Source organism: Triturus cristatus, chromosome 7 (genome assembly GCF_964204655.1).
Source record: "Triturus cristatus chromosome 7, aTriCri1.1, whole genome shotgun sequence".
NCBI classification, from domain to species: Eukaryota; Metazoa; Chordata; class Amphibia; order Caudata; family Salamandridae; genus Triturus; species Triturus cristatus.
In genome coordinates, this window is record NC_140590.1 from 480,925,131 (window position 1) to 480,951,990 (window position 26,860).

General features: G+C 45.1%; 1 protein-coding gene across 2 annotated transcripts in view; it reads right to left on the reverse strand.

The window, feature by feature from the left end:
• The window catches only part of TVP23C (trans-golgi network vesicle protein 23 homolog C), an 85,574-nt gene that overhangs the window by 35,560 nt on the left and 23,154 nt on the right, over positions 1-26,860 (reverse strand). For both annotated transcript variants that reach the window (XM_085616807.1, XM_085616808.1), the window contains exon 4: positions 424-513. In XM_085616807.1, coding sequence (XP_085472933.1) covers positions 424-513 — 90 coding nt within the window. The remainder of the gene's footprint in view (positions 1-423; positions 514-26,860) is intronic.

Sequence of the window (26,860 nt, forward strand, 5' to 3'; positions counted from 1 at the left end):
TGGCAAGCCACAATGGCCCATGTACTGACCGAGCTTAAGGGAATCTGTTGAGACTCATCCCCTCCAACGTACTCAACTCGCGTGCCAACACAAGTTTGCAACAACCATCTATGCACCACTGAAAAATGGTCAAACCCACAGATTTAAGCTAGTCTTTTCTCAATCAACCCGTTGTGACATTTACCTCCGCAACATACCTACATAAGCAGAACAGTCTAACTGTCCCTGCTATCAGACTGTGAAAAAGCTTTTCTTGGAATATCTTCCCCATATTACGTTTTGTTTTTTTCATATGAACCCCTAAGCATTCTTTTATCTGTGGAGATGCCATCAAGAGTGCACATTCAAGAAACTATCTTATGAAACAAATACTGTAAACAAGTGCTTTTGGTAAAAAAAATCCACTATTTAACATTAATTTACCTTCCTGGATTCGAAGACCCAGTGACTCTTCCCATCATCATCCACCTGGTTCCACCAACGAAGGCCAACCATGAGCCGACCTGTGACATTCTAAATAGGAGACAAAACAAAGAAAAGAGTTTTGAATGTGCACATTCAAGCCCTCTGTCTGAAAGTCAAGCACAATAAGGTCAGAGATCTAGGCAAAACACACTACTAGTGTTCCATTCAGGATTCCAGTATGGTCATGTGAGAGTAAAACTGTTTTCTTCAACAAAGGTGAATACTAGTCAACATTTTTCTCCAATACGTATTCCAGCAAACTCCATCATTTCCTTTTAACCTTTCCGTTCACCTTAGAATAACATTTGTAGCAGGTAAGGGGACAAAGGACCCATCCACCTTCAATCAACTAAGCCTGTAGTCAACTCAAGATCCTGTCAATAGTGCACCAAAAGTTACGGCATTACAGCCAAGAAACTGGTCACCCTCTTGCGGATATAGTTAGTTACCTTTCTGTGTCGCGATGCCTGTAACCCTTCATCAACTCTGAAATCAATTATAGCTGTACGCCCTTGAGAGCTTCAACAATTTATACAAGTAAGAAACTTTCAATCTCTGTTAAAAGGCGGTTTACATAAAAATCATGTGACATTGCAGAGATGTAGCAGAATCGTGGAATACGTATGACACAAAACTACTTCCCAACAGTAGCGTGGCAAGGGTGCTAAGGACCCGAATGCAAACAAATTATATTATTTGCTTATAGTGAGTGCAACGTCAACAAAACCAATTTTCTCACAAAAATGTATTAAAATAAAAAACAGATGTCCAATTATGCCCTTTAAGTGCAAATTACATTTGAAAGTAGTTTAAAGGTCTGTCAAATGAGACCAATCCTCTTGCCTAAAACTCCCTACCCAAAAAATTCACTTTACAAAACAGCCTACATACTATTGACCAAGAATTCAGAGCTCCAGGTCGGCTACTTTTTGAGGAAGCGCTGGCATAAGCTCCTCATTTCAGGCCTATTTAGCTGCAATGTTTTCTTGAGAAACTGGCACAGCGTATGCACAGTTGGAGGAATCAGCATTCACCCTGAACATTTCAGCAAAGTTTAGATGTGGTGGATGAGGCGGATGTCAGCCCTACGGAAGGTACAGACGGGCCTGGATGTGAACAAGGGGAGAATGGAGAGTACCCACCGGAGGCCATTCTATTGGGGCTGCAGATTTGACTAACTGCTTCATGCGTCATTGTCTGCCTAACAATACCTGCTGTCGAGACAAAATGATAGAATTTTTACGTTTTTGTCCTGGCTTTGGGACTATCGATCATTGGAGTTTACATCAAGGCAAGAAGCGCTTTTTTGTGACACAAAGAGAACCGCTGAAAAGCAATAGGGAAATATTTGCTCTCTTTACATTTAGGAGGACACAAAGTGAGAAAACCTTCCTTAAATCCATTAACGCCCAACACAGTGGCTTAGAGGAAGAAGCGGACAGCATCAAGACATCGCTAAAAGATGTTGGAAGTAAACTGAAGGATCTGACTGGCAGGGTTCTTTCTGTGAAACCCAGTAGAATGAACTGAAATGCCTGGAGAGGTTATTGTAAGCAAACTTTCAAAAGATACTGGCTAAGTTACTAGCTATGCAACGTTATGAAAGTTGCAGCATTGCGACCAAAGTCTTCCAGATGCTACACCTAACTCAAAATAATCAAAGGGGAATTCTGGTACCACTGTGGTGGTGGTCAGCTGAGATACTGGGTCGAATCCAGCGCATGGCAGTTCAACAGAATGCAGTCAAACGAGAGATGAAAGTTTGCGGATATTTTGGGACTTGAGCCCACAAATGTTTGCCAAGAAGAAAGAGCTAATGAATAACAGGCAGGAGCTCATGAATGGAGGTGTTATGGCATCTGTGTGAGATTGACGTTTGACTATCGGGGAAAGAAATCGCTATTTTCACAGGTGGATTCTGACAAAGCCTTCCTGGAAAATGTGGGTCCTTCAACAGGCAGCCTGCACCCGCAGGGTATGGAGAGAATTTAGTTACCACTGGATGCTGGTCTGGAGGGGACAGTGACGTTTCCCCCATAAAAAAAAAATAAGAATTATATTTCGCTTTTTTCCCCCCCACACGATTTTCCCTTGCTCTCACTTAACAATAGCTCAGTTAATCTTTGTGATCATCCTATTCGGTTAATGCCTATCTTCTAAATTATGGTTTTGCTTGTGTTTAAGTAATTTCCCCAGCTGAGACTGTTTTGCATAAAAAGGAGTATTTTGAGTCAGCATTGCTTTGGTAAGACATGTTCCTGTCTAGATGGTTGAATTCTCAATCAAAAGATGTGAACCTAAAACTAAAGACTCAATTCTAGAGACGTTTCTGCAAGAAGGTGTGACTTGCGCTCAACGTCTTCCTAACTTTACAGAAGTCATTCTATTGGTGGAAGAAAGGTTTGTGAATTGGGAAATACATGGGCTCCAATCTTTATCAAAATGTATGAAGCCATTTTCATAGTTCCAAATTTATTATCAAAGTTCTTTCGAAGCAGATTATCACTTACTGCATACAGTACAGTTAAGAATCTACTTAGGCATAACAGCTATCTCTCTGTGGAAAATAGACTTACAAATATGGGCAGATAAACAGCAGGCCTGCTTACATAAACAAAAAGAGGTACAAAACAAGTAGTTCATACGCAAGATGTCTCAAGATGTACAGGTATAAAGAAATTGAGACGACCAAGGTTTCTTCAGAAACATAAGAGGAAACCTGCGACCATGATGGTAGATCATGCAGCAGTTGCATGAGCCTCCTAAGATATCTTGCAAGCATACAAGAAAACTCATTAACAGAAGCAGCTTCTTATCAGCTCATTCACTCAGAGTTTACATGCACCTATTTAAACCAGCCTTAAAACAGGGGGAAACATTGTATTGGGTGACTAGCAACTCCCTTTCTTCCAGCACCTGTTTTTGGGACCAACAGCTAAGCAGGTAGAGGATTAACTTTAATAAATCTAAAGGGGTATCAGGTGCTGACCAATAAGTGTCAGTTGTTAATGAAACTATAACACAGCTCTCTCTATACAGAAAGGTGAATTACAAAAAAATAAAATGTTTTCCCTGAACTAATTTCACCTGATTAGTGCACAATTATTGCAATTCACTTTTAGAATTCCAAATTTCCCTGAATGTAAAAAAAATAAAGAGGTTTTGTATATGGTTTATCACTAGATGCAACGGTGGCACTAGAGACAGCAGATTTCTATTAACTAGCCCAGATTAAGAGTTATTAGCACTACCATTGTCAGTCAGAGTTCAGCATCCAAAAAATAGCTCTCCTAATAAAGGTCAGAAGAACTCTTATGTGCGCTCCTGGGAGGGGTCAGGAGGCGAGGGCTGGGGCTTTGAAGGTGTCTGTTTACAAGGGTCACTTTTATGGCACCAATGACCAGAAACCAATAATGGAACATTACGATTGTAGTTATATACTATGAAATTCAAGTAAGAACTTTTCCTTATTAAATGTAAAATTGACGACCATCGGATAGGGCAACACCTTTTGAAAGTAAGAGTGAGCATTAATAAGTAAGAGTTCTTGTGCTATCAAATCCCACGAAAAGTGAAATTCCAGAGAGATTTTAAAGTCTCAGTGGCAATCTTTACACCACATCTATAATGAATGCGCCCCTCAGACTCTGGAGTATGACTGGGAGGTGGTGGAGCCACTGTGCTGAAGCAACAGTCAGATCACCTCACTGCTCCCAAGGAGATCTGGCCGTTCCAGGTTTGTGCAACGATTACAGCCAGCAGCAACAAGTTTTATCTTGAGAAAAGTGCTGCGCTGAATTGCGGATGAACACTGCAGGCTAATGGCCCAAGAAAGATCTAGAAATAAATATATTGTAATATGATAATGTATTTCACGGTTTGTTTGACAATGGGACTTCTAAAACTTACAAGCACTATTAACCCCCCATTTTTGATCCAGAGGGAACCTCAAACATTTTGAGAACCGGAGCCCAGACTCCCCTGCTGTTTAGGTCGAGCCTAGCGTTGCGCACATGCGCTGCACTAGGAAAACTACCTCTTGGTATCACTTTTTAGCATTTTTTCTATTGGGCTTTGCGTGCGTCTTTCTAAAAAGACAACACGCAATTGGGCAAAGGTGGGTGCCACCTTTCCCAGGAAATGTATCCACCCAAGGCCTACTGTGACACAGTGAATGGGCTTATTTATACAGTGTTTTGTTTTTCGGGGCTTGGCTGCCCGGATAGCATTCGACAGTGGAAGGGCTTTATAGATCCAATAACGTACCAGGTATGGACTGACCACAGGTTTCAAACATCGTCAAACTAAACATTAGGGCACGCGCACAAACAATGGTGCGCACGCACATGCCAACGCCACTTCGGAAGCACGAACTGGTGTACACGCCTGTGAAAAGGCGCGCTTTCACACCCGCACTTATGAGCATGCAGCACACGCGCGTACACACACACACATCACAGTTGTACACGCAGGAACAAATAGATTCTCATGCACAAACAAACATTCGAGATCCAAGCGTCCTACCCCCTCCCTCACATACATGGAGGAAAAAGCAGACACGTACATGCATATGCCCATAAACCAAAATGCAGACACACACACACACACACACACACACACAGATACACATAGTTACAGACACTACCCCGTGCACACACAATTAGGAGGTGGATGCCGGCTTTTAGGTCTGAGACCAAAGAATTGCCATGTTGATTTCGTGCGTTTTGACACATTTATTTGCAGAAAATATCTTTCTTCCAAAGCTTTTGCTCATCAATGTATTATGCACTCCTCTAGGTCTCTAAATTTACGTAGTGCTAAACCAACAATATTGGTATTGGGGTATTCTGGTTGTCCATATATGAAATGTATTTTGAAGATACGAGGGGTCAGCGAAGTGAAGTTCGGGTCAAGAAGAATAACGATTACAGTATTTTCCTTGCCTGTGCTGGTTCATTTGTAGTTTTCACGTTTCATGCTTCTGAAGTGAATGACTTGGGTCCCAACCTTCTCGTAAAGTTTACCTAGGGTTGAATAATCAGAACAGAGAACTGCCATTCAGGGAAAGTTGCAAAAATTAGCAGGCGAACTCACCAAGCCTGAATTCATTCTGACTGCCGCTGTGAAATATTGTACCCATGTTTCGCTGTGGTCTGTCAGCGGGTGTCTCTGTAATTCAGATTTCTGTCAAAGTGACGGTAGAAAGTACAGGATGGAGCTCTTTGGTTTGGGTGACATGGTTTGTTGTGGGCAAGTGGCTCCTTCCAATGAAGTCTTCCACCAAAATTATCATCATGCCGTTGCAAAAAATACTTTGTAGGAAGCCAACGTGTAATAGGGAATATGCTACTTACCAGTATGCATCTGTTCTTGGCATGTAGAGCTGCAGAGCCACACACTAGGGATAAGATCGCCATCTGGTGTTGGGCTCGGATGATTGCAGGTTGTTGTTGTCTTAGGAAGAAATCTTTGGTCACGAGATTGGTGACTCCTCCCCTGGACAACAGTGCGCATGGGCATCCACTCCATCCTCAGATTGTTTTTCGCCATGATGGGAAATGATGGAGTGTGTAAGAAGTAAAGAGAAAGGATGTCCATGTGTAGTGTCTAATTAAGACAATGCTGGAACAGATACAGGTCCCGGGGAGGCGGGTGGGCGTGTGTGGATCTGCAGCTCTACATGCCAAGAACAGATGCATACTGGTAAGTAGCATATTCCGTTCGAGGCATATGAGCTGCAGATCACACACTAAGGATAGACTATATAGCAGTGTCTCCCCTAGCGGTGGTCACCTGTATCAGTTGCAGCAGTTTGGAATAGAGTTTTTAGGACAGCTTGGCCTACTGAAGCTTGTTGTTTGGATTGCACATCAACACAGTAATGCTTAGTGAAGATGTGTGTAGTAGACCATGTGGCTGCTTTGCAAATGTCTAAGGGGATGTTCCCTAAGAATGCCATAGAGGCCCCTATTTTACGCGTAAGAGTACGTTTAGCTTTTTGGTAACATATTTGGATACATTTGACTATCCATCTGGCGATACCCGATTTGGAAATGGGGTTGCCTTTGTGTGGTGGAGCGAAAGCAACAAACAGTTGCTTGGTTTTCCGAAAAGGTTTGGTTCTGTCGATGTAATAGAGCAAGGCTCTTTTAACATCTAAGGTATGAAGTGCCCTCTCAGCTACTGAGTCTGGATTAGGGAAGAAGACAGGCAGTTCCACAGACTGGTTTAGATGGAAAGGGGAAATGACTTTAGGGAGGAATTTTGGATTCGTCCTATGAACCACTTTGTTCCGATGTAGTTGTAGGAAGGGTTCTTCGAGAGTTAAGGCTTGTATTTCACTTACTCTTCGCAGGGATGTGATTGCGATGAGGAAAGCCACTTTCCATGTTAGGAACTGCAGTTCGCATTTGTGCATTGGTTTTCCGAAAAGGTTTGGTTCTGTCGATGTAATAGAGCAAGGCTCTTTTAACATCTAAGGTATGAAGTGCCCTCTCGGCTACTGAGTCTGGATTAGGGAAGAAGACTGGCAGTTCCACAGACTGGTTTAGATGGAAAGGGGAAATGACTTTAGGGAGGAATTTTGGATTCGTCCTATGAACCACTTTGTTCCGATGTAGTTGTAGGAAGGGTTCTTCGAGAGTTAAGGCTTGTATTTCACTTACTCTTCGCAGGGATGTGATTGCGATGAGGAAAGCCACTTTCCATGTTAGGAACTGCAGTTCGCATTTGTGCATTGGTTCAAATGGTGGACCCATGAGCCTTGTTAGAAGGTTCCACACCGGGGAAGGCGGTAACCTTGGAGGAATGATTCTTTTAAGACCCTCCATAAATGCTTTAATAGCTGGTACCTTAAAGAGTGACAGGTGTTGTCTATTTTGCAAATAGGCTGCTAATGCCGCTAGATGTAGACGTATAGAGGAATACGCAAGTGCAATAAATAGCAAATGATGTTCTGGATGGAAGCATCCAGTGGTTGTATGTCATTTTTAGCGCAGTAAATGACAAATCGTTTCCATTTTGCAGCATAGCATGCCCTAGTAGTAGGTCTCCTGGCTTCTTTAATGATATTCATACAGTCTGGAGGAAGGTTGAGGTACCCGAACTCTAAGACTTCAGGAGCCAGATTGCCAAGTTCAGTGTTTGAGGATCTGGGTGTCCGATTTCTCCATGGTTCTGGGTTAAGAGATCCGGGGAGAGATGCAGTTTTTGATGTGGAACTAGCGATAGTTCCAAAAGTGTGGTGAACCAGGGTTGACGTGCCCAAGTGGGAGCCACTAGGATGAGTGTCAGCGACTGTTGTTTCAGTTTGCGTACCACAAATGGAATGAGAGGGAGAGGCGGAAAAGCGTACGCAAATCTGCCTGACCAGTTCATCCATATTGCATTGCCCTTTGATCGTGGGTGTGGGAACCTGGCGGCGAAGGTTGGGCATTTTGCGTTTTCTGGTGTGGCGAACAGGTCTATGTCTGGTTGTCCCCACTTTTGGAAGAATGGGAGTAAGACTTTGGGGTGTAGTTCCCATTCGTGTATCTGCTGTGTGTGGCGACTTAAGAGGTCGGCCACCTGGTTCTGAACCCCTGGGAGGTGTTCTGCTAGCAGGTAGATGTTCCGGGGAATTGCCCATCTCCAAATTTGTTGCGCCAGTTGGGACAGTTGTAGAGAATGTGTCCCTCCTTGCTTCTGTATGTAATACATTGTGGTCATGTTGTCCGTGCGGATGAGGACAGTTTTGTTTTGGAGATGCACTTGGAAGGATTTCAGTGCTAGGAACACCGCTAGAAGTTCTAGGTGATTGATGTGGAACTGTTTTTGTTGAGTGGTCCACCGTCCCTGAGTGGTGTGTTGAAGGAGGTGGGCTCCCCACCCTGTGAGAGATGCATCGGTGGTCAGCACAACTTGTGGAAGGGGCTCCAAGAACGGCCGCCCTTTGGACAGGTTGATGGTGTTCCACCACTTCAGTGAGCGAAGTGAGCGGCTGTCCACCAACACCAGATCGGTAAGTTGTCCGTGGGCCTGATTCCACTGTTGTGCTAGACATTCCTGTAAGGGACGCATTTGAAGGCGTGCGTAGGGTACTATGGAGATGCATGACGCCATCATGCCTAAGAGTTGCATGAACACTCTTGCGGGGAGAGAGTGTTGTGTTTGAAATGTTTTGATCAGACTTTGTATGTTGGCTATCCTGGCTATGGTGGGATAAGCTACGGCTTTGGCTGTGTCTATGGTGGCTCCCAGGTATTGTTGTACTTGGGAGGGTTGTAGTTGAGATTTGGGATAGTTGATGGTAAATCCCAAGTTGTGCAGGGTTTGAATAGTGCGGTGGGTGTGGTGAACGCATTTGTCTAGAGTATTGGCTTTTATGAGCCAGTCGTCCAGATAGGGGAAGACATGGATTTGTTGTCTCCTGAGATATGCTGCCACAACTGCCAAGCACTTGGTGAACACCCTTGGTGCAGTTGTTACTCCGAATGGGAGAACTGTAAACTGATAGTGCTGACCGTCTACCACGAATCGTAGATACTTCCTGTGAGCGGGATGCATAGGGATGTGAAAATATGCGTCCTTGAGGTCTAATGTGGCAAGGAAGTCTCCTTGTTGAAGTAATGGAAGGACCGGTTGGAAAGTGATCATGTGGAAATGATCCGATTGTATGTACTGGTTCAGTAGTCTGAGGTCCAGTATTGGTCTTAAGGTTTTGTCCTTTTTGGGAATAAGGAAGTATAGAGAATATACTCCTGTGCCCTGATGTTGTAGTGGAACAGGTTTTATTGCATTTTTCTGAAGCAAAGACTGTATTTCCTGTTTGAGGAGCGTGAGGTGGTGAGACGTCATGGGACGGTGTCTGGGTGGTATGTTTGGGGGCGGGTTTATGAGTTTGAGGCAGTAGCCATATTGGATAATTTGTCTTACCCACCTGTCTGTAGTGATGGTATTCCAGACAGGTAGGAACTGTTGAAGCCTGCCCCCGACCGGAGTGGAATGGTCTGGGGGGAGTGGTGGGAAGTCACTGTTTGGTGGCTGTAGAGGAACGGGTGTTGTTGTTGTTGCCCCGTCCCCGGCCTTTAATATTGTTTCCCCGATACCCTCCTCTAAAATATCCTTTGTTAGGGGATGTTTGACCTGATGCTTTGAAGGTGGAAGAGTTGTCCGTTCCCACATTTTTGGAAGCTCCTCTATAAAAGGAGTGACGAAAGGAGCCTCTGGGTTGAGTAGACTGCAATGCTCCCATAGATTTTGCAGTTTCATTATCTTTCTTCATTTTTTCTAGGGCAGTGTCTACTGCAGGGCCGAATAGTTGCTCCTGATTAAAAGGGTTGAGCAAGAATGGAGGTTTGTACTTCCGGCTTGAAGCCGGAGATGCGCAGCCATGCGTGGCGTCTAAGCAATACGCTTGTGTTGACTGCCCTAGAGGCGGTGTCCGCTGAGTCTAATGCACATTTAATGGAGGCATTGGATATTAGTTTGCCCTCTTGTATGAGGTCAGTGGCCATTGTTTTAAAAGGTTCAGGCAGGTGTTGCAAGAGATCCTCCAGTTGATCATAATGGGCTCTATCATAACGAGCCAATAGGGCTTGTGTATTTGCGATACGCCAGTGGTAAGCCGCTTGAGCGGCAACCCTTTTGCCGGAAGCCTCCAGGAGTTTAGACTCCTTGTCTGGGGGCGGCGTGTCTCCGGTTGTTTGGGAGTTAGCCCGTTTTCTGGCATTGGAGACGACTAGTGAGTCTAGGGGGAGTTGCGCCTTGATGTACGCAGGATCTTGTGGCGCTGGTCTGTATTTTTTTTCTATTCTGGGGTTGAGAACCCTGGCCCTGACAGGGTCTTTAAAAACCTCAGTGGCATGCTTTATCACTCCCTTAATCATGGGTAGAATGTGGACTGTTGTCTGGGACTGCTCAAAAGTGTCGAGTAGAAAGTCCTCCTCAGGAGTGTCGGTGTGCATGGTGACACCATGAAACGATGCTGCTCTGTTCATAAGCTGACCGAACCCTAAATGGTCATCAGGAGGGGAGGGTTTTGAGGGGTATGGAGCGGGGTCAGGCACATCAGGCATAGGGTAAGTCCAGTCATCTACTGGTGCTGTGTCCGGGAGTGTAAAGGGATCAGTAGGATCAGTGGGATAAGTAAAGAAATCTGGGTCTCCCCCCTGCCCCAAAATCATCATCATCCTGTGGAGGTGGTGTATGAGAAGGAGATGGTAGAGGTGCGGGCGGTGGGGGTTGGGGGGATGGAATAGGAGGTATTCAAATTCAAATTCAAATAAGCTTTATTCGATTTATCAATAAATCATAAAAGCATACAAATACAATTCATGCGGATAATTTAAGAACAGTTTTCATATGAACAAAATTACAAAAATGGATAAAACATTTCTCCAAAAGTTAAAATCTACAGCAGTCATTTGGATGAGGGGCCTCGTTTTACACTAATCAGTCAATATTAACGAGTATTAGTTAACTCATTGAGTTTCTAAATTTCATCACTGACATTAAAAAGCGAGAAACAGCAAAGATGACATCCACATCTTCTAAAAGCAAAAGTTTTAAATATGCAGGTTTACATGTTCTTATTCCCCAGCGTTTAAGTAAGGGTAGAAGAAATAATTTCCTCGGGCTGGTATACAGATTACAAAAGAACATGATGTGAATGTTACTTTGTGTTGAATGGTCGTCGCATGGACATATTAATTTCAGTGAGGCCCAGTCATTCTGTTTCGGCAAAGTGACCAAGCGGAAGAAAAACCCTAGGCGCAGCCTAGTTAAAAGCATGCGAGCATAGGGTGCTTTTTCAAGCCCAAGGTAAGATTGTAGGCCTTCAGTAGGGGTGATTTGCTGATAACTCAGGGTTGTGCCTTTAAGTTTCTCAGTGTCCCATCTAGCACTCTCTAAGTGTATAGATAATAGTTTTTTGAGGGCCGGTCTAGTCAAGGTTTGAAGGGTCTCTGGTTCGTGGTAAAATTCAGAGTGTCCAATGTTAGAGAACATCGTTTGTACATATCGCAGCCACTTGATTTTTGCTACACCGTCCAAAGCCATGCAGTCTTTCATGAGGTTTCTATTCAATTTGCACTCCTCTGTGGTCCAAATCTTATGCCAAAGCAAACAAGGTGATATTTTTATGATGTCGCTAAGGTATTTGACGCCGGTCTCAATATGAGTCCTAAAAGTCGACGTGGTTTTGGACACACCTAGTAAGTAACAGATGAAAATATTCTCGCTAGTTTGTAATGAGGACACGTTCTCGAAACCCCAGAGACCTGCGCCATATGTGGCCGTAGCTATACACTTTGCCCGGTAAATCTGTAACATTTCATGAATGGGTTTACCCCCAATTTTGGCTGCAAAGGTTCTTAAAGCACCTATGGCACGGCTAAAGGCGAGTTTCCTAGCTGACACTGCGTGTTTCCACCTTCCCCTCCTGTCAAACACAATGCCCAAATAGCAAAAAGTGTCTGTAATGGCAATCTTTTGCTGATCTAAATATATTGAGCATGATGGTCTGTTGTTCTTTTGGGAGCAGGGCATGGAGAAAGTTTTGGAAATGTTCACCTTTAAATTTCTTTTACCCATGTAGGATGAAAATTCATTTACAGCTCTCTGCAAACCTACTTTTGTCCTAGACATAATTGCCGCGTCATCGGCATATAGAAGAATGGGTACAGGCCTACCATTAACAGCCGGATAATCGCTTGACAGAGTTATTAAGCTTTCAGCGATAGAGTTTATGTAAAAAGTGAAAAGCAAGGGCGCAAGTATGCAGCCTTGCCTCACCCCTCTGTTTATGGCGAATTTTTGTGAGCATTGCCCCTGGGTCCCAAATCTTACTCTGGCCCCCGCTTCTCTATATAGTTCTTTGATAAATGTGAGGATCGCTGAGTCCACCCCGATGTCTTCCAGTGTCGACCAGAGCATCGCATGGTCCACGCAATCGAATGCGGAGCTGAGGTCGACAAAGGTAACAAATAGGTCCCCTTTTTTGGCCTGCGTATATTTAGAGACTAATAGGGACAAATTTAGGGATTGCTCCAATATCCCTAGTCCCTTTCGGAACCCATATTGGAACTCCGAGATAACCTTCTTCTCTTCTTCCCAGTGTTGTATCCTCTTAAGGACAATCCTGCCAGCAACTTTCATGAGTCCGTCCAATAGCGATATTGGACGGTAACAAGCCGGGTCGTCCCTATTCCCTTTTTTATATATGGGGACTACGATTGCGTCCGACCAGGTGGAAATAAAACCGCATTTATTTCCCATATTTAATACATTGGTTAACAAGGGAACCCAAAAGTCCGGTTCTGATTTATAGAGATCCACTGGGGTGTGGTCAGGGCCGGGGGCTTTACCTGAAGGACTTTCTCTAAGGGCATCTTCCACTTCTAGTGTGGTGAATACCAGTTCAATGGGGTAAGGAGGTGCTGGGGAGACAGTTGGGTGGTTATCCTGAATTATGCTATCTGGGGGTGAATTCACCTTGCATGGGTTCGGGACTTTACCCTGTGTGTTGTTGGAATAAAGATTACCATAATGTTCTACCCAGAGCTCAGCCGTTATAGCCACTTCTACAGAATTATCTCTGTCTTTTGAGTTATAAACAGATCTTATGACTTTCCAGAAGGCATTACTGTCCTTATTCCTGGCGGCTTCCCCCAAAGCTTCCCAGGCCTCCTGCTTCAGTTTCGCCCTCCGCTGTTTAATTGCCAGCTTATAATCGTGTCTCGCTTGACGAATTTGAACTCTATCTTTTGGGTCGGCAGACAAAACTTTCTTTAAGATTTTCAGTGTAGATGTACATCTAGAGTCAAACCACCCACGAGTATGCCTCCCCTTGTCTTTGCAGTTCCTAGTCAGTGCATTTTTTATGTGGTGCTGAATGTTAGAAAAAGCAACCATGATACTCTTTGGGTCAGTATCTTCCTCTAAGCAGGCAAGTATGTCCGTGGAGCAAGAGGATAGGAAGTTTTGAAAGAAGGATGTTGGGTTCATTTTCTCCCATTTAATTACATACCCATTGGTCTTAGATAGGGTAACCTCAAATGGATATAGAACCCTACTAGGTTCCTTTACTTTACCCTCCATGAGATTTACCCCGAAGGTAATGGGATAATGATCGCTCATGGGGTCATCCCCCGTTTCCCAGAAGGTTATAAAGTCAGAATAGGTGGGTGATATCAAGGCGAAATCGATTGTGGATTTACAACCTCTTCCATTGTACGTTGGGGCAAAGGGAACCGGGGTGGAGCATGCCTGGTTAATGAAGGTGAGGTCAAAGGTAAATATGACATTGTTAAGAAGAGACCCCATATTGGTGTGGGAGAAGTGCAGAGGACCGTCCTCCCCGAGATCTGACAGGCCGCACAAACCTAGCTCAGAAGACGGACAGACGGAACAATTGAAGTCACCCACCCACAACACTATGTGATCCCCCGAACCTTGATCTCTCAGTTTGTGAATATGATGGATCATAATATTCAAATTTGATTCCACCTCACCAATTGGCAAATTATTATAAAAATTCACGAGAATCACCTTATGCGAAGTGCCCCATTTAAGTAGAATGATTTGGAAGTACTGATTGGATTGGAAATCGCAAGCTTTTACGTCCGCTACGTTAGATATATATGTGCACAAGCCCCCCTTGTTGCGACCCTGGGCTGATGGCACAGCTGGGGAATGGAAGGTTCGGTAGCCCAACATGTGCACTTCCTCTATAAGCCAGGTTTCTTGTAGGCATAGGATGCCATGCTTCTGCACAATCTCTAGCCAAGGTTTGTGGGTGATCTTACTACCGAGGCCGGCAACATTCCAAGAAAGGAGAGAGTGCATTGGGTTTCTAATTTCCTGTGGATGATGCCCTGCATTCCCCGTTGTGCCTATCCGAACTTGCAGGTGTGCAGGGTCTGCCTGTAGTTTGACCTGTGCAGTAAAAGGGTGCTGTTCAAGGGGGTTTAGGCCTATCCCAATGTGGCTTGGAACTTGGGGTATGGGCGTTAATTTTTCACTCTGGACAGTTTCCATTAGGGGATTTTGGGCGTTGGTAAGGATTGGGGTGACAGTAATTCCCAGTCAATCCACCTGATCCAGACATTCAAACCTGTTCATGGTGGGTGCTCCTTCCCACCCGTTGTTAAAGGGTTGCCAACCATCCCCATGTCCTTTCCATCTGCGATTGTGGGCTATTGACCAAGCCCCAGGTGGCTCAAAAGTCTGTTTTGGAGGATAGAAAAAGGTAAGGGGTCTGGTGACAATAGATTGGTCAGTATCCTGTGAATCCCATATAGTGATGTGCTGGGCTGTATGAGGGTCTTCAAATGAGACCACTATGCAGTCTCCAGGGATGGATTTATGGGTACGACCCACCCATGGTACTCTCCTAACCATTAGAACTCTAGTCCTAGCAGTATTGGGGAGCTGTCTATTGATGTTGAGCCAGTGAATCACCTTATTCTTTAGGGACCACTGGGTCTCCATAGAAAGCGGGTCAAGTGGTGGTACACCAGCCAGTATGACGACATAGGGCCCGGCGTCAGGAGGAAGATCAATGTAGCCCCCACGAAAGTTCTGGCGGCCATGGTACTGGTTGGTTATGCGCGCAGTAGGGGGGATATTAGTCTTATTGGGCTTATGGGCGGCCTTAGGGATAGGGTTGGGTAAGGTCTGGTTCTCGGGGCCTTTTACCACTGATATTGGGATTTTTGGTATTAGGGGAAGGGGAACGATTGGCTTAGAGCGGGGTTTGGGTATTGGGGTTGGCTTTGATGGGGGTAGGGACAAGACCGGAGGTAGCATTTCAGGGGCAGGGGAACTGACGTTAATTTCTGGAGCCGGGTAAATACCATCGTCATTCTCCTGAGGAGTACTCTCAGCAATATGAGGATAAGTTGCTTCCAGTTGTTTAAGGCTAAGGGTGGCCAGGGAGACTAAGGTCTTATCCATCTCGAGGAGATTATTCTCGATACGAGAGAGTCTGAGTTCCAGAGGTGACAGTAATTGTTTTAATGTACCCCAGACTATCTTAAGAAAATCTTCGTCATCACCCCCCTTGTCTCTATCCCTCCCTGACTCACTTTGCCCTCCCTCTTTGGGTTGCTCATCATATGTGGGGAGAGGCCCTTGAATAGGGTCAAGGGCTACGTTAAGATTGCTGTGTTCCCTGTCCCCCCCTATTAGATGGTTATCCAAATTTGGCGCTTGTATGGTCTCCCCAGTGGTGGGTAGTGTTCGCCTATTATTAAAGAACTGCAACCTTGCAATTTTTTCTTTTTTGCGGGCATAAGCAGATCTTGCATGGTTTTTCTTTTTTAGGGTTGGGCCATCTTTGTTTTTATTTTTTACTACTGGGGGAAAAAGGTCGGGGGGGGTCAGGGCTATCCGACAAGACAATGGCAGTTCCAAGTCCAGTGGGTGCGATTCCCTCGAAAGTTTTGGGGGGCACAGTAGTGAAGGTGGGTATAGACTCTAATGGAAGGGAAAGAGGTGGGGAAGCATGGTGAACATCGGCATGGATTATCAGTGGGGGAGGGCAAGGAGCATGTTGTGGTGAGGCAGCAGACGCGATTTTCCCTAGGGAAGATTTTTTAGAATTAGCAAAGGTCTGGGAAAGCCTACGTGCCGCATCAAGCTCAACTGACACCCTCTTCTGCATTTTAGTGATTTCAGCATCAATTGCTAGGTTAGTCTTGACAAGGAAATCATCCAATGTCCCGCTGGGCTTACTCAGCCCCATTGCAGTTTTACTGCGACTACCCAGTGTACTCATGATATATTTGAATTGCAGTACCCACAATGTACTTGCTGGTGAAAAAGGGACGAGTCAGATAACAAGAACCAAGGGGGGTGGGCCAGGCCAGTCCTCTATGTCCTCGAACGGCCTCAAACGGCCCGCTCTTTGCCCGGTCTTAGCCCCGTGCTAAGACCCGCGCGCGTCCCGCTGGCGCGTGTGGGCGTCGGGCCAGTTGTAAGGTGTGGGAACGTGGAATTGGGGGAGGAGTCGGTAAGAGGACCAGGTGCGGCTGTTCTGCGTCTCGCTCAGCACCCTGGTCCTCGCAGTCCCGAGCACACCCAGAAATCAGTTGTCCAGCAGCAGCCCCTCAGTGGATTGAGTCACAGCAGACAGCGCAGGATCCAATCGCCGCTGTCACCCCGGGAGCAAACAGCAGAATCCCAGTACCTCGAGCGGCTCCCGCGAAGCGGGGGCCGCGAGTCGTGGAGAAATGCAAAAGGGAAGAGCAGAAGTCCAAGTAATCCCAGCCGCCTCGAAGAAATATCACTGGCAGAACCCGCAAGGCGAAGGCTGCACCAGCAGGTAAAGGTATTGGGGGAGGAGTCGGGAAGAGGACCAGGTGCGGCTGTTCTGCGTCTCGCTCAGCACCCTGGTCCTCGCAGTCCCGAGCACACCCAGAAATCAGTTGTCCAGCAGCAGCCCCTCAGTGGATTGAGTCACAGCAGACAGCGCAGGATCCAATCGCCGCTGTCACCCCGGGAGCAAACAGCAGAATCCCAGTACCTCGAGCGGCTCCCGCGAAGCGGGGGCCGCGAGTCGTGGAGAAATGCAAAAGGGAAGAGCAGAAGTCCAAGTAATCCCAGCCGCCTCGAAGAAATATCACTGGCAGAACCCTTACTAATATAGGTACTCTCTTTACCAGATACCTTTACGCTGTCGATGTGTGGTTTGATGTAACCATCTGCCTTCAGGTCCAGGACATGCACCAAGGACAGCTGTGGGACACCTGATGAGAAAGCCACATCGCGCACTCGCTGCAAGGTCTGTGTGTTCTGCTCCGTCCAGTGGGCTTTCTCAATTTCCCGGAAGCCGTGGATCGCCTGATCCCAGTGACCGTCCTGGTATCGCCCCTTTGCCAGAGGGCGCTCAAGCTCCGCCAGCAGGGATCCTTCCTCCTCAGGGTTCAGAAAGTCTCGGAACAGCCGTACACCCCCGGGGAGGAGCAGGGGGAGTACAGCGGGGCAGGAAGTTACTAGCGGAACGGATGAGTTAGTACAGTATTTCAGATGGCCTCGGAGACCCGGCCTCATCACCGAGGAGGTAATGTAGGAGAGGAAGGACGTATGGGTGAAGGTGCACAGTCCTACTTTGAAGGTGCTGGAGGAGGTGGTGAGTCCAGCTTCCTTTTCTTGTAGGGCACCGCTGTGACATGTCCAGTTTTCGGATTTATGTAAATCCGTTTTTGCTTAGGATCGGGTCGAAAGAGTTCCTCAGTGTCCAAAGGCGGCTGTGGCGCCGACTTTTTTGGATCTTTATGGACGTGTTTTGGCACCGAAGATGTTTTGGGTGCCGAAGAACTTTTCGGTTCCGGTGGATTTTTCGGTGCCAAAGAACCTTTTGGTGCCGATGAGCTTTTCGGTGCCCACGAGCCTTTCGGTGCCGACGAGCCTTTTGGTGTCGGTGGAGACCTCGGTGCCGAAGAACGTTTCGGTGCCGGTGGAGATGTCGGGACCGAGTGACGTTTCGGGCCCGATGGAGATTTCGGTCCCGAAGCCTGCTTTGGTGCCGAAGGTATTATAGGCACAATGACATGAGGTTTGCTCGAGCCCGAGCCACCTGCAGGCTTACTTTTCTTCGGAGCCGGGCCCGAGGTTGGGGCTTCAGAAGATGTTTTTGGATCGCGACTGGGCCCAGTTGGCAGAGTCTTGACCAATGTCTTTTTGGGTGGTGTTGGGGTAGGGGGCTAGTACTCACAGGCTGCCCCGGATCTGAATCGTCGGCCTCGGACACGATTTGGAGATCTTCGGAGTCATCGTCAGGGACGTCCTGTGCAAAGAGGTCTTCTGGTTCCGGAACCGGCTTGGCCATGATATGGCGTCGAGCTCTTCGGTCCCGGATGGTTTTCTTCGAACGGAATGCGGCGCAGGCTGGACAGCTGGATTCGTTGTGGTCTGGTGAAAGGCACAAATTACAGACCTCGTGGTGATCGCTTTGAGGGAACTTTGCTCCACATTGGGGGCATTTTTTAAAAGGTGTCCTTTCCATCAGCCGCGTCCGGAGTCGGTCCGATATGGTTTTCGACGTCGAGTTTTGAAGTTATGAGAGTTGTAGTGATTGCTATAAGTTTTCTGCTGGAGCGAAAAAAAGTTCATCCGAACCCAATGGCGGAAAAAAACAATCTGAGGATGGAGTGGATGCCCATGCGCACTGTTGTCCAGGGGAGGAGTCACCAATCTCGTGACCAAAGACTTCTTCCGAAGACAACAACAACCTGCAATCATCCGAGCCCAACACCAGATGGCGATCTTATCCCTAGTGTGTGATCTGCAGCTCATATGCCTCGAACCAAGTGTTTCAGCAATTACACGACTCAATCAATGTTTATATTGGCTGTTTTTGCTCTGAGAACCCAGTCTTTGGCTATCAAAACAAGTGCAACACATGCACATAGAAGAACAAATAGACTTGCACACAGACACACAGACAATTTTACAAGACTAGACTGACGGACACATACATATACACAAGAACAAATAGGCATGCCCACAGACACAAGATGCACACAAGAACAGACATGCACTCTCATACAACAAAAAGACATGCACACGGACACACACATACAAGAAAATGTGCATATGCACACATACACAGAAGAACAAGTAGACATGCACACATACAAGAACAATTGGTCATGCACACAAACACTCATAAGAACAAATAGACACGCACACACACACGAGAACAATGGGACATATATACACACACACACTCTTTAATAAGAACAAGTACATGTGCACACGGCACATAAAAGGACAATTGGATATGCACACAAGCAGACACACATAGAAATGGTAGTCGTTTACAAGAACAAATAGAAGCGCACAACACGTGATTTTGCCACTACACAAAGCTCTCGTACAGGGGCGATGGAAAGTTCCTTCGTGATTGGTGGTAGCCCCGACACTGACGGTTGTGGCACTGCTGTTATTTATTTTCCTCAGTCGCTGCTCTGGAAGCCTGGAATTGACAGAGCGGTTTTGTAGAATAGAAACATTATAGACTGTTACTGTCACGAGTGTTAAATGTGATGGATAGAGAAACGGAGGAGCGGGAGGGAACCCAATACCCGCCATGTCGGAGCCAGGGTGCTCACTGGAAAATAAACCATCCGCATGTATAACAAGCATTGGCATAGGCAATAGGTCTCGCCTTTGGGACCTTATAAGTGGTTAGTCGTGCAGTATATTATCCTGGGTGCTGTACCGCCATGGATTGAAGCATTATCAGGCTTATCTGCACCACTTTTGCCTTTGTTATATTATGTGGCAGATATCGGATGTATTTCAGGTTTGAAATTATGTTTTAGCTTTCTAGCTCAGCTTTGACAACTAAGCCAGACCCCTGGCTCTGCTATTCTCATGAATTCCATATGTTTTACAGCTCTGTCAGAATTACATTTGATGTGCGCAAAGGATGAGGTTCCTGTCATCATAACATACCAACATTCCTTTATTAATACAAACTTCAGGGATTTAATTGGGCCATGTCCGTCCAGGTCTCGACCTGGTAGTAAAGAAAAATGAACATCGCGTAGGTCTGCAAATAGCAGAATTGTAATTGTATTTATGAAGCGTTTACTACCCCCGACTAGTCGTTTAAGCGCTGCAAAACTAAATGCACGTCTCGACTGCATTTAGGAACGCCAGATGTAGGAACGCGTAGATGGGGCCCTAGGCGGCATAGCCACCGGTGCATCTGCCGGGACACCAGGCAGAGAGGGGAGCCAGATCTCTTTTTTCCTTCTTTCATACTCTGTTTATTATTTCACGTTTCCATAGTTGTCTCCCCAGCTGCCCCCATTTCCCAGGAGAGGGCCTCGTCTCTTTCCATGATCTAACACCCCTACTACCGCCTTACTACAGCTTCACCTGCACTACAACAGGTATGTACTTAAATTTCATTTACAGGGCACTTTGCAAATTAATACTTATAAAAACCTCATACACAGCAAAACGACTTACACCTACCAAATGCGAGACCTACTGGCTATGCCAATGCTTGTTTTGAAAATGAAAGCGCCACCGAGATCGGATCTGGGTGATTTCCATGCCACGCATAATGTGGGATGGCGAAGTAAAGGTTCCTATTATTAACATTCTCCTCTCGTTCACAACAGCAAGCATGAATAACTTTGAATGGCAATTTTCTGCATCCCACAACGCAATGACTGGAGCTGGATCGCGGTCTTGGCCCCTTATCCACAACTTGTCAGGAAGGGAAAGGGGTTTGTGTTTACCACGCAAAAAGGAAAAAAAGGGGAAAGAGGCTCTGTATAGACCCAGTTGGTAATAATCCTGCTCTCTTTCCTTCCCAAAGGAAGACGAGCTGCATCTCTCCATCTTTTGTTATTTTACCGTATTAGTTTAATTTATTGTTTTATCCAGACTCCCACCCCCTTGGGCTCAACGGATCGCCACCAAGATGACATGCAGGTGGAGAGTGAATGGGCTCGAGGGACCGTTGGGTCCATGCAGCCTCTGCAATCCCATTAAAAGACGACAGCGTCTGCAAAAGATATCCACAGATGTCAAACTGGGCAGAATCTATTGGGAACAATGTTCACAAGCTTTTTCAAAAAAACGGTTCGCAAACTGTACTAAAAAAAAAAAAAAAAAAAAACACAGTTCCTCCAAGATTAATACGGACCGTGAGTTGCCACATGCTGAAAGGGAAGCAGGGGACTCATCTGTAATGTAAAGTGAGATAAAGGACACACAGCTAAAGAACAAACAATGCTTCTCTTCAGGGGGCTGGATGCTACATGAAAGAAATGCAAATGAGTGCAATTGGTTAATTAGCGATTTTAATTCTGCTTGGGAAGCAGAACAGAATTAAATTGATAAAATAATCTTGAGCATCATAGTGACAATTTTTTTTCCTCTTAGAGTAACTACTGTAAGGTTGTTACCAGTTCTGGGATGCGTCTTTTAAATGGAAACCTATAAAAACTTTGCACAGTCTGATTGCGTATTTGTAAAAATGTTACTTTTGCAAGCATACAGCTTACCTTATATTGTGTATAGACTATCGAATGCTGTACGTTACAGATTTTTCAAACTGTAGCAGTCTATTATATTGTGATTATTACATTTTTTTAAACTAATGATTTACATATTTACGCTGCTTTCTATCACAGGCAAGGGATCCCCAAAACACATTACCATTCCCCAATGCATCATCCAGGATTCAAATCCTGAGGTTACACACACACAAACATGTCAAGTGATCGCATTAATATACTATGCTTTCATACCTGAACACAACATTTCCCCAAGAGAAATTAATTTGCATTTATTTTTCATTTAAGGTGCTTGCTCGTTATATTTTATATAAAGTTACCAGGAGGTTACAAAACATTTTGTTCTTTTTAGTGAAATGTCTGACCCCACCCCATTATACACAGCATCACAGTTCCCATACTTTTTTAGGTCTCGCCTGACCTTGGAGCGCACATGCGCTCCTCGCCTGAGAGAGCTATAATAAAACAACTTTTAGAAAGGGACTTGAATCCCCGCCCCTCTTTCCGATTGGCTTGCTTCATCCGTTATGGTAAACGGTGGTGCGTGACTGGATATCGGGCTTTGTTGTTACCGCCCTTTCGCCTTTTGGGACGGTCCATGGCGACTGGCCCACGCCATCTTTGTTTTGGTAGCTTGTTTGTCCTCCATGTGAGAAGGTAACTTCATTAACCTATCTACATCTTTGTATGGGCGCCAGTTCAGTTCAGGCCTCTTTTGAAAGGCGTTGGGGCTTATTTAACACGCTGCAAGGGACTTCACTCAACATGGGTGAGCTCGGTAGCTTAAGATGGGGGAAGGTGGAGGGCTACATAGTGCAGCCAGGTGAAAGTGATTTCTATTCAATTCGTTTGGGTTATTTTGCTAACGGCACATTGCATGCGTAGAGTTGTAACTGTGAATGGTAAAACTGTGTGTCCCAAAATGCAGTAGCATTGGATTGAAAAGAGTACAGTCTCAATTTTGAGTTTCATTAGGTAATTGAGCTATCGGTCTAATGTTTTCCAGTTCGGGGACTATGGTGGTATCTTTATCATGTAACCTTAATCTCCCATTGCCTATTTAGAACAAAATGATTACGTGCTTTCACAACCCCTCTCCGTTAAGTTTGAACCCATCCTTGTTGAGTTTGCACCATATACGCGCAAGGGGCAAGGCTAGAGCTGCACGCTTCCGAGCTGAGAAAGCAGGTTCGAGCCGGACGTCTGCTTAATATCCTGTGATTCAACAAATGCGTGGTGTAACTGGTGCTCATGTTAACCGCTCCAAGTTTGCATTATAGAAAACTGAGAAATGAGTCTCCATGAAGTTACATCAAAAGCAGTGACAGATGGTGCGATTGCAGAGTTAAAGTTTTTGCAGGAACTATCCTTTAGCCTCGGCATGCTGAAAAGATTAAATTTGGAGGTTAGGATGTAATTATAACTGCATTTAAATTGCGCTTAATACCCCGGACGTGGCGTCGAAGAGTTTTTTGGCAGCACAGGCCACAGCTGCCAACTTTGATACTGGGCGTAGCCATCCTTTTGTCTCATGATCCTACAACTTGGTCTGTGTTGCATGTGCACGCAACAAGCTACTTTCCGGGGAATGGGGCATGTTTACTTGCACATATGTGGCTCTTTGTAGTGATGCTAGTTCTACGTAGGTCATCTCAGTGGCACCCTTGTGTACATGTGGGTGGGGACTTTAGATGTGCTGTTCACGTTTACTTTGGCCTCGCGACATGATCGCCTATTCTGATAGTCTTTGTGGTTAGTCTTAGTTGAGCATGGGCAGAGTACAGCTTTCGAGCCCCCAGTCATCTTCCGGTGGCAGATGAGGTGGTTGCAGTACTAGAAGAGGCAGTAGGAGCTCACCTGCACTGAGCGTTGACTTGCCAGTCACATGCTTTCCTTTTCTCTCTTAAGACAAATCTTGTACAATATAGGGTGGCACTAAGCAAGTATGTTACACGGCCCATTCCTTCACATATAAAATTAAAATGCTCATACACTTATTTTCCCCTTCCTCGGTTTTGAAGTTCAAATTAAATTCTGAACAGGAACATAAAAGTATGTTTACCAGACTGCTGTAGTTTTACAGATAATCTTGGGTCCCCCAAATTGTTTCTTTAAATATTACAGGGCATGCTAAAGGAAAGGGCACCACTCGCTGTTATTCATGTATTTCGTGTGCATGATTTAGGATTGCGGTATCTACTCCTCTCTTGGGCACTGCCAGCCCGTGCATAGTTTGTGGCCGAACGGGTTAGGCAATTGCATCGGGAAGCATGGAGGATTGGGTGTGCAGTTTGGGCACTGAAGGGGAGGATTTGGTCATCTGGGGTATGGTGTGGTTTGCTAATTGTACAAGTTCACCATGAAATAATTGGAGCACAAGAGAGCAAAACACGTAGGGCCTGGTCCCGAGTGGGTGGTAAATTCCTGTTTGTGCAGTGATTAGAATGTCAAGCTTCGTGGCGAACACCTCGCCCTGCAACTTTCTCTTGCTAAGTTTTGGCAGATCAAACTTAGTGAAATTTACCTAGGGAGAACCGTGAAATTCATTCAGATGTATGCGAAATATGGCGCAGTTATTATAAAAGTTTGCATGTAATTCCTCATTTTCAAGAGGCGATTTCTGAATTTGAGAGATTTACTTCACCCAATAAATAACTCACCCTTTTCCAGCCCTCTTGAACTCAGGGCTCAAGGTCGCTGCAACCTGCCTCCTGATGTGGACCATCAGTCGTTAAGCAATCGCAGGTGGTATGTCCCAGCAGCCTGGCAAGCTCACTAAACAGCAGAACGGTGGTAGCGAAAGGAGGACCCCAGCATACAGTGTGACTAAATGGCCATGTATTACTAAAACAAACACCATCTGCATCATTGTGCACAAGCACGTCCGCAGCAAGCTTTAAATAGGCCCGGATTAAAATGTATAACCACAGAGACACTCTTCACAGTCGAGTGCTACCAGAGCCGTCTGTTTTCTCTTCACTTTGGAGCCAGCACTGTCCTTTGAATCCATGTCATACGTGTAACCTTCTTTCAGTCCCTTTTTTTGTTTTATTTCAGCAGCATTACTTCTGTTGGGACTTATAGTGTCACTTTTTATCATTATTAAATTAGCTTCACACATTACCGTATTACATGGAGCGATGTTATCACTTTCTTCTCTGCCTGCTTTAAAGTGCGGATTAGTTTCTTCATCTTATTGCATGATAACACTCATATCTAGTCTATATTCCTCAAGGCAACCTGGGTGATGTATGTATGAAAGTCACAGAATTTCCAAAGGAACTAATTTGATCCTTATCGTTCATCCTTCATATCTGGTAGCGATGCTGTACATTTAATTCTAATCAGAGTGTAACTTGGTGAGAATATATATCGGCAATAAAAAAATCAAATGGAACCATACACTGCTTAATTAGACACAATGGGAATTTATTTATAAATTATTATGAATGTCCAAAAAACTGCTGCTTTGAATGTAATAATATGTGCCACAAGATGGCTGAACAAATAATTCTGCAACAATCATGCTTTCTAAACTTATAAGAAGGCATGCTCTTAGCTCACCAGCTGATTTTAGCTTTTGTTTATATGTAACTACCGGCTGAAGGCGTAAAGTGCATCGCTTCCAGTTGGAACAATCAGTCCACAGGCTATAATGCCTGGATTACTGTTCAGGGAGTGACCCTGTGCTTGTGTTTGTCAATCAGAGTGTCACATCACATTTAGAATTCTTGTTCATAAAATACGAATTGTTAATTAACAGATTGCTGTAATGGGAAAGCTTGTACTAACAACACCTATGCATTCTTTTTTGCGTCCACTTACCCACCAAGTCATCAGTTCATCTACCCTTGTACTCACACTTTCCCTCAGAGGCACTCATAGTTATTCTTGTATCTGAACATTCGTGCACCCCTCCACACACAAGTACCCGCACGTATACATCCATCCACCCTATTCAGGTACATTCATTGATCCAGCAACCCTTGCATCCATCCTGCTATGGAATGGCACCCATCCTTGTAGCCACCTACTTTTTGTATCCACCCATGCCTAACTTATGAAAGAATAAGTGCCAGTGTCCAGGGTTCTGCTCAGGAGCCTGCGGCTGGTGCAACCGAATGTTGGTGTGTTGAGTACCAAAGCTGCATAGTCTTAAATCCACCCGATACCTCTTTAATCTACCACCAGTCACTTCCTGTTCTTTATCCCACTCTTGTAAGTTTCTGCTTTCTCCCTTTCTGATGGTTTCTCAGTCTTCTCTTTGTCCACTTTTCTGTTTTGTGTGCTTTTGGTCTCCAAAAATGACTACCTGTGACCCCAACTGGCATCCACGGCTCATATTAAGCACCGTATCCACCAGTCTTTTCATTGTGTACACATACACAGCTCTCAATACATCATCCACCCAATGTACACCGGTGTCTACGTGTGCCAACGTATGTGTTGTGTGATGGCATGCGTCTACCTGCATGTATAAGCCGCTGGGTTTTGCCTGTGTGCATGGGGCTCGTCTCTGTGGGTTTTATTTTTGTAAATCCAACAATACCACTGTAGAACATGCACACATTGCAAAAAGGAATAAATATACTGTAACGAACGCCAGATTTATTGTCTTTGCCAACGATAGTTGCAGATTTCTTCTTTTTTGTGTGCAGATCTTAACTTGTTTGGTCGAATGAAATCTGAAAACATTCCCTCAGAGTTCCAAATATTTTGGCAACAATTGCTTACCTCTATCTGTTATCAGGTCCCAGATTTAAATGCAATCACCTCAAATTCAGAAATTTCATACTGTAAACAGTAGCTGTTCATTGGTTAATAGGTGTGGTAGTCCCTCCTTAGTACCGCCTTGTCTCATTGTGTAACCTCCCATGGCGACACCCTCTGTTGCATGTGTTGTTGCTCAGTAGGCTTTAATTACAGCCTCCGAGCACTATTTTCTTAAATAGGTTTGCATGCTCTAACCGGACGCAAAGCAATAGGTCTCGCATTTACGAGAGTTTAAGCTCTTAGCATTGTAAATGGCAATGCCTTTTTTTATCCGTTTTAAAAACAGCACATAAATAAAAGGCATTGTCATTTAAAATGCAAATAGCTCAAACTCGGGTAAATGCAAGACCTATTGCATTGCAAATGCTTATCGTTTCTATGCACAGACTGCTACTCATTACCCTGTGTGCCTATCATTACTGGGTCCAGCCAAAGCACAGAAAACAAAGCAAACTTGAATAGGAGCATCAGCGTGCTTGCAGACAGTTTTTTAGTGTGCATGAGAATTACGAATGGAAGCCTTTACCATCTGAGAGAAATTAAAAAATAAGCATTGGCAATGCCACTAGGTCTGACTTTAAAGGAATGTTGTATGGTAATGT